Raw genomic sequence first — 8,143 nt, 5'->3', positions numbered from 1 at the left:
TGCCTGGGAACTATAAAATTTTAGCCACATTCAATGTTGTCGACTTAACACCATACTTCAAAGGGCTTGGAGCTTCGACAAAAGAGATCAATGTTTCCCCAACACTAGTAGACTGGCGCAGGCAATAGAAGCAGCGCCCGAATGCGAGCGTTGAAAGCGCGAACCAGCGGGGCCAGAAACCTCGCGAAACTTCATGCCTGCGGGAACCACGCAAAGGACCGCGATAGTAGGAGATCCAGCTCGTAAGTTGGGGGGATCGCAAACTTTCGCGATCCCGGAAGGCGCCTCACGTGTCTTCGTTTAGGAAGGGATTCTTCTTGCCCTCCCACCCTCTTCCTTTGTGTATAAGTTTCCTTTGTCCAACCGGAGCCTACAAAATTAATATACTCAGTGTATGGGCAACCAATTCTAGCGGAGTTGTCTTCTGATCTCCTACGTGAAGTCTCTTTCCTCTTATTAGAGTTGTATCCGAAGACAAGTGGTGCTTCAGTTGTATCATGCTCCGATGTGGTGTTGTAAACCTCCAATCTCCTTCGCTTCTTCTACCAAACACATTTTCCTACCTCTCCCCTAGTTGTCAACCACCCCTATATTCTTTCACCACTCTACCGTCAACCTCGCCATTCAACCTACCTACAACCAAACAAACACAATCCCTACTTACCCAAATAGCCACTCACCCTGCCGTCGTCGCCGCCACTGCTTTCGAATATCTTCCTATATCCCCTAACCAGAGATTCGTCTATTATTGTATTTGTCTTTTATTTGAGTCGTGTTGTAACACTATTTTTATATTAAGAAAAGTTTATTTTTGTGTTCAACCACATCCCAACTAGCTCTGATATCACTTCTTAAATAGAAAATTTTAAAATAAAATTAAAAAAAAAAAGGAATGAACAAAATACTAAATTTCAAGACTAAAAAAAAGGAATGAACAAAATACTAAATTTCAAGAAATCAAAAAAGGCTAAAAATATTAAAAAAGGAAACTTATTTGAAAATTTAAAATTCCAACCACACACTAAAAGAAAAGTCTACTACTCTCAAAAGCTTTAAAGTATTAAATTAAATGAAACCATCTAGCATTCTATTTATAGAAGGAAAAGAGATCCCATGTGAAGCCCGCTTTGATTAAAAAAATCACAAGCAAACAAAGTTTGTCGCATAATTAAAAGCCAAAGCTTTAATCAAAAAGCAAATAAATTTTGCCACCGAATTAAATGTTAAAGCTTTAATGCACATGCAAAAGAAATCCACCACTAGATTCGTAACACAAATACAAATGGACATAAAGTAATAATTGTAAGTTTAAAATGAAACAACTCATGCATGTGCTCCGACCAATTTGCTAAATGTTCGATCACATGGTTCGAGAATATTGCACAATCTCGCATAAAATAAGCTTAAACACTCGCACATGCTCTGACCATTGAGCTAAATGCTCAACTGCGTGGTCCAAGAATATCGTGCAAGCTAATAATACACATAAACTAAGCTTCAAAATTATCTTGAAAAGCATGCACGTTTTTTAAAACTTTGAAAAATGTCATTTTTTAAATATAAAATTGAAAACTATTAAATAAAACATAACTTTAAGAGGGTTGCCTTACCTATAAGGCCAAGTCGTAAGTTCCACACCTAAGTTCGATCCTCCTCATTATAGGGACTGGAATTGACAAAGACAGGGCCCTCGCTGAGCTAGTTCAATCATCCTAATGAGAACTAGACTAATGCTCTTATTGACATTCAAGTAACAATTTTACTTCGATAATGGTCATGTTAAAAGTGAATCTTAACCGAAGAGGCTCATCTTAAAATTAAAGAAAGTGCAAATGAAAAAAACTTTACAATGTTAAAATGATAATTAATCGCTAAAAAGTTAAAAGCATAAATCGTTCGCTTTTTGCAATCTTTTGTTGAGGGTAACAAATTTTAGATTAACTAAGCTCGTAAAGAGCAAATGTTATATGAATTATATTACTAAATTCAAACTCAAAACAATCTAATGCCAGTAAAAATGTGACCCAAATCATCTGTCCGCGTGGTTTGACCAGTATGCTCTAAAAAAAAAAAAGGTTACAATCAAAATCCTCTAACATAGTGCTTTGACAAATAAGCTCCATCAAATGGTTTAAAAAGTAGACTCAACTGCAAAATGATCACGATTGCAGCTTGTATGTTTCCAAATGGTATTTTGCCCCTTTGAGTTATGAATGATGGGGTATATTTGATAGGGCAAAAAACCTCTATAAGTTAAGGTCGACTTAGTTTAGTCTTCATCAACAAACAAACACTCATATCTATAACATTCGTTTGGATGAAACAACCCATGAATGTCAACAAGAATCATTTTGTCAGGTTTAATCGACTGCCTCTTCTGGCTAGGTAGACTGGGACTCTAACAACCTGAGATGCCAAATTATGGAATTTTGATCGGGTTCATCATTATTTCCCCTATCGTCCACTTTTAAGGTCACATTGATAATTTTGTAATTTTAAATCTTATATTTTGTGTTATTATAAGCTAAGTTTGAATACCTAGCGCCTAATGATTAGACTTACTAAAAGTGATTTCCCGTTATCAAAAGAAAGAATTAATCATAGGTATGGGAAACCTCAAACCCCATTTATTAAAGTCCTCACGAAATGAAGATGAAATCTATGAGTAATGCCTTATCTACTATCTCATATGCCTTCTGAAGAATTGGCCCAAAACCTCGTAGTAAGCTCTTGTCTCATCATTTTTCCTTTCTTCTCAAGGGAAGACCGGGCTTCAAATTTTCGGAACCAACAGTAATATGTTTTTATTAAATTTCCATATGAGGTTATAAAACATAGGTTTTAACTATATAAAAATTGGGAAATTTGCATAGCTAGCACACAATTCTTATTAATTTACATATCTCACACATAAACTTTCATATTTACGTACACAACAATTAGGTGCTTCAAACCTATCATTTCACTTTTAAAAATTGATAATAATGCAATTTTTATGTAATAAAAAAAATTTGAGTGCTATGTATGTAAATATGAAAGTTTAGGTGCGAGATATGTAAATACACTAGAATTGTGTGCTATGTATGTAAATGCCCCTAAAAATTTGATACTGAATTGATTAGAGGCTACTGTAAGGAGGGTTAAAACAGTGATTGTAATTAATCTAGTGAGATTGAAAGAAGAATAACGAAAAGACTGGGGCATGCATGAACTTTTGTCAAAATATTTGGAGACATATTGGTACTAAATCAAATTGACGATTTAATGATAAGAAGTCCTTACAAAAAAAATTAGCAATTAGAAATGAGAAGAATAAAGTTTAAATTCTATTATAATATGAGAATAATAACAAATATAATAATAAGAGAAGTCTTGCTGACTTAGCTAGTAATTTTTCCTCGGAAAGAAATATGCTTTTTGAATATAAGAATAATGAAGTATATCTATAAATTTGAATGTGATGCACACATGTATCTTACGGAAAATAATTCATAAATTAAAGATGAACTTATAGTAAGATTCAGGCTGATTTGGAGGCACAATTATCCAAACGAAAATGAAGTATAAAAATAAAAAACACACCTCACTTGGCTCATGTACAAGACCATTTAGCAATAGACAGCACTGAAGCTTAGATAATCCAAGCTTGTAAACAAAATGGGTGGTCCCTTCGGCCTCCTCCTTATATTTAGGTTCTTTTTCAATTTTTAGAAGCAAATCTTGGGGAGGAGATTTGGTCTTGGCTCTGAAAAATCATAATAGAATAAAAAAGTGAACAACAGGGTTGCCAATCAAAATGCAATCAAGTAAGGATTTATCTAAGAATAAAAAAAAAATAAAGAGATCTTCACACATACAACACCGTTTCTATAAATGCTTCCTCAACCTGATGAACCTGAACGGCCTCCTCATCAAGAACATCGGTCGCGTCTTTTATTTTGCATACCTAGAAAAAATGGCAGTACAACCTACTTCACTTTCTAAATTGAAAAAGCTGGTAAAACTACATGGTTTAAGTGTAACAAAGTTCTGAAAATATTTTGAAGCACAAACTTTCAAAGTAAAGATAAATACTTTCTCAGTGAGCATTGATTTGAGAAAAAAATAAAGTGCAGCAAAAAGCTACAAGTGCTCGAGCTATAGAGATTTTTCTAAGGTATAGCTACCATTTTTTATCTTTTAAAAGTAAAATGTGTGCATAGTTTCCTTTCATCTTTGTTCGATTTAAGTGCATCTTTTCTGTAATTTCACTTTTATGAAGGCATGTTTTAGAATTTCCTCCCCTCCTCCAAAAGATGTTTATAGAAATTTACTAAAATTCTTCTCTGCTACATTGATTTCAATATTAAATTAAATATTTGTTTCTCATAAATTAAAAAGCCAACATTGTGAGTAGATTTGTCAAATTTTCCCGCAGTTATAGAATTATTTTATTCTTTTTTCCCCATACACACACAAAACTCTATGTTTCTTTGATGTTTTCAATACATTTTGAGAATTCAGTTTTTTGTTATTGGCTTTTGTGTATATAAATATAATTTATAAAATTTTCAATAGTTATTCATTACTTACTTCAGTTGAGTTAATTATATTACCTTAATATCTAAAATTTAATAAATAATTTTTATTTTCATTTGATAAACTTTTGCATATATCAAGCATATTATAAAGTTTGGTGCAAGGAAAGTTACAGAAGGGTCCTGTTAACTTACAAAGTAACAATAGTCATCTATTTCATATAAAAACATAAAAAACAACTTTAAGCACTTCATATAAAACACACCGTACTGCTGAAATTTTATTCTCAAATGGCAAGTTAGCTTCCAATTTACATGCGTAAAAAAACCTATTTACAATGTTTGTTATTGCAAATCATACATAACACTCATGTAGACGTTTATCAACAACCTAAGATACATGAAAAATAAATGTTAAATAACATTGAAATAAGATGGTAAGCAAAGCAAGATACCCTTTAGCTTAGAGTTGCATATCAAACTAAAACAACCTTTTTAAAGAAACATGAGGATAAAAGAAGAAAGACTTCACTATAACATGACATAAACTCTTGGAAACATGACAGCAAAAGGTTTCACAACTGGAGACTTGGCTTCACGGAGTAATTTGCAGGTATTTTGGATTCTTGCATGAAACCAAAAAAAAAAAAAAATGAAAAAATTACATTATCAGATTAATGACATGTAGAGAGCCAGAGTGCTGAGATTAACTAAGCTTTACATTGTAAAGATATTGAAAAGCCGTCTGACTGCCAAAGCTCTCCTTGATATAAAGAAAAAGTCTTATTATCTGCATAATAAGAAAATTGAATAATAAGAGAAGACAAAATAAAAAGAAAAAAAACAAATCAAGATACATTAAGAAAAAAGAAATCAAACAGAATTATTAATGTAAGTTTCTGTTAATATTGCCAAAATATGACTTAAATTTCAGTACATGTTGTGGTGAAGGACACCCAAAAGAAAAAAAAATTAATCTGAAAATAACAGAGTTTTTGCTGCCAACAGTTCAATCTGCAAAAAAGGGCAACAAAAAATGAAACAATTTAATAAATCTCAGCAAAGCAAACAGCACAATAGAAAAATCACTCTAAAGAATCAATATTAATGAGCAAAAGAAAAAAATAGATGTCAGGTGCAACTAAATCGTGGCATCATGCTAGCAGACACCAAAAGTACTGAATATGAGCATAGAGCAGTCCAATGCTAGCTTAAGAGCATGGAAAGCTAGAAATTTTGTAGTACTTAATGAAACATAATATCATGATTGGCTTGTTAAAAAACTAGTATGCTTTTGCACACACAGCTAAAATAATTTATTTGATTCTTCAGACCACCAGACAGCAGGATTCAAAAAGATGCTCCTTAACATGTTTAAGGTCTTCAAGGACTAACAAAATAGCATAAGCTTTTGATTCTAAATACTAACATCTTTCCAAAAGTTGTCCCATTCTACCAACAAGAAATATATCAGCCAAAAATAAGTTTTGGCATGTTTACATGAATAGCACACAATCCTTATGAATTTACATATCTCACACCTAAACTTCTATATTTACGCACATAACACTCAAATTTTAATATCACATCAAAAATAACACTTATACCACTTCTAAAAAGTGAAATACACCGTTTTATGCATATGTTTAAACCATCAGAATTCCATGTATATAAATATGAAAGTTTAGGTCCGAGATATGTAAATACACAAGCAATGTGTGCTATGAATGTAAATTTACCATAAGTTTAAGAACATTACTAGGGCTTCTAGCATCGAGATAATTAGTTATTTATCTTGTACTCTAAAACTATGACACTATGTTATTATTATGACAACCATATGTTATGCCAAATACTATAATCACCTTCGTGATGTTACAATATTCAAAAGTTATAGTTATGCCTGTAACTTCCGATGTTATGAAAACTGTTTTGATTAATCCATTCTTAATCATGATAACAGAGCCATGTTCAATGTTCGGCAAGCATATTGCTTTTCCTATTATGTTTATTATTATCTATAATAGTAAAGTACTTAAGGCCCGTTTGTTTTAGATTTTAGAACAGGCTTTTTTATTAAAACTACATTTCTCACTATTTGGGGGGCTCCATTTCTTCGTCCTGATTACAAACCGCGTCAGCATTTTAATGTTTTCGCGACCGTGGGCGCTGGACTGCGTATCACGGTTTGCAAATAAACAGCGAGGGGTTTTTTTCCTTCACTGCCCCTGTTTTCTTTCGTCGCCCTAGCCATACGTTTGCCTCGGACGGATGCTTCACCCCTTGCTCTTATTTTCCTAGGTATGTGTCTTCTATCTTGCCTCCTCGCATTTCTCTCACATGACATGTCACGATTAGGGCAGTGAATTTAGCTCGAAGAACGTTAATGGTTCAAAATTTGATTTTAATTTTGATTCTTATCAAGATCAGATCAAAATAAATGAGTCTAGCTACGAGCCAAAATTTTGGATCGAATTTTTTTCGAGCCAACCTTGACTCGAAATCGGAACGTTAGTAATCTTAGTAATGTTAGGGTTGTGAATTTAGCGAATTTAGCTTGAAGATCATTAATCGCTAAAGAATTAATTCGAATTTTGGCCCAGATCGAGATCAAATAGAAATAAACTAGTCGAGCTACTGTTGACCTCATTTTTGTGAGGTCTTCCCTTCTCCTCCTTAGAGCCTAGGATCTAGTTCTAGGAGTTCTTATTGATCGTCTTAGAAAATTAAAATTGATACTCACACTTTTAGAAAATTCTAGCCAATTCTTATTTTCCTTTGATGTCTAATATTTTTGGCACAAAATCATCGTCTTATGAACGAGCGGCTATGGGCTATTTTGCAAAGACTCAAGGGAAAAGTTCATAATAGGACTTCAAGCCTTAGAAAAACATCGTCACGACTTTTTCGTTACATACACACACCAAATGCACAAAATTCACAAAATTGCACGAAATCGGACTTCAATTAAGCCTAAAAGACGGGTGAAAATGCGAATTTCTCCGAATGACCTCTGACGACAAAATAGACTGCGCCAACGCGTCCAGGAAACCAATTTTGGTAGAAAACGACACTCATATTGCTATATTTTAGACACATGAAATTGACACGCAAATCGATGAATTCATCAAAATGACTTTCGGTGGCGAAACGGATCGCTTCAATGCGTCCGGAGCGTCAAAATTACCTAAAAGGAACATCTATTTTGTTGTATTGTGACGCACGGACAAAATGGTACTAATCAAATTTTATTTTAAGAAATATCAAATATTTTATATATTTATCATTTATAATATCAGGGTTTATAACCCTAAGTCATTTTTGACCTTTACCCATGTACGACATTCCTCTGCCTCGACCGGGAGCAGCTCGGGCGGAGCACTAGCTTCCGCACGCGTCTCCTCTCCCGCGATCGGCCGCACTCGAGCCTGACGATCTAACCCCTGGCCGCTGAAACCGTCTTCCTCTCCTCGCGGCATTCCACTGCCGATTGAGCACGCGGCTCGTCTCCTCGAGTTTCTCTTAACCGAGCGGCCCTCCAACTATGAAGTTCCACCTGGCCGAAGCTTCTCTTCCTCGAGGCTGAACGCTCTCCTCTTTATGGTGTCGTCTCATTTTCTCTTTGT

The 8,143-nt window shown here is 34.1% G+C and overlaps 1 protein-coding gene across 1 annotated transcript in view; it reads right to left on the bottom strand.

The window, feature by feature from the left end:
* Positions 1 to 191: 191 nt before the first annotated feature.
* Positions 192 to 8,143, bottom strand: part of LOC110034144 (UDP-glucose:glycoprotein glucosyltransferase-like) — a 39,684-nt gene continuing 31,732 nt past the window's right edge. The window contains exons 13-16 of the mRNA XM_020738464.1: positions 5,239 to 5,307; positions 3,858 to 3,946; positions 3,588 to 3,745; positions 192 to 370 (exon numbers count right to left, since the gene is read on the bottom strand). Coding sequence (XP_020594123.1) covers positions 192 to 370; positions 3,588 to 3,745; positions 3,858 to 3,946; positions 5,239 to 5,307 — 495 coding nt within the window. The remainder of the gene's footprint in view (positions 371 to 3,587; positions 3,746 to 3,857; positions 3,947 to 5,238; positions 5,308 to 8,143) is intronic.

The sequence above is a fragment of the Phalaenopsis equestris genome, unplaced genomic scaffold (assembly GCF_001263595.1).
Source record: "Phalaenopsis equestris unplaced genomic scaffold, ASM126359v1 Scaffold000002, whole genome shotgun sequence".
NCBI classification, from domain to species: Eukaryota; Viridiplantae; Streptophyta; class Magnoliopsida; order Asparagales; family Orchidaceae; genus Phalaenopsis; species Phalaenopsis equestris.
Note: the sequence above shows the minus strand (reverse complement) of the source record. Positions and strands in the feature narration are given on the sequence as shown.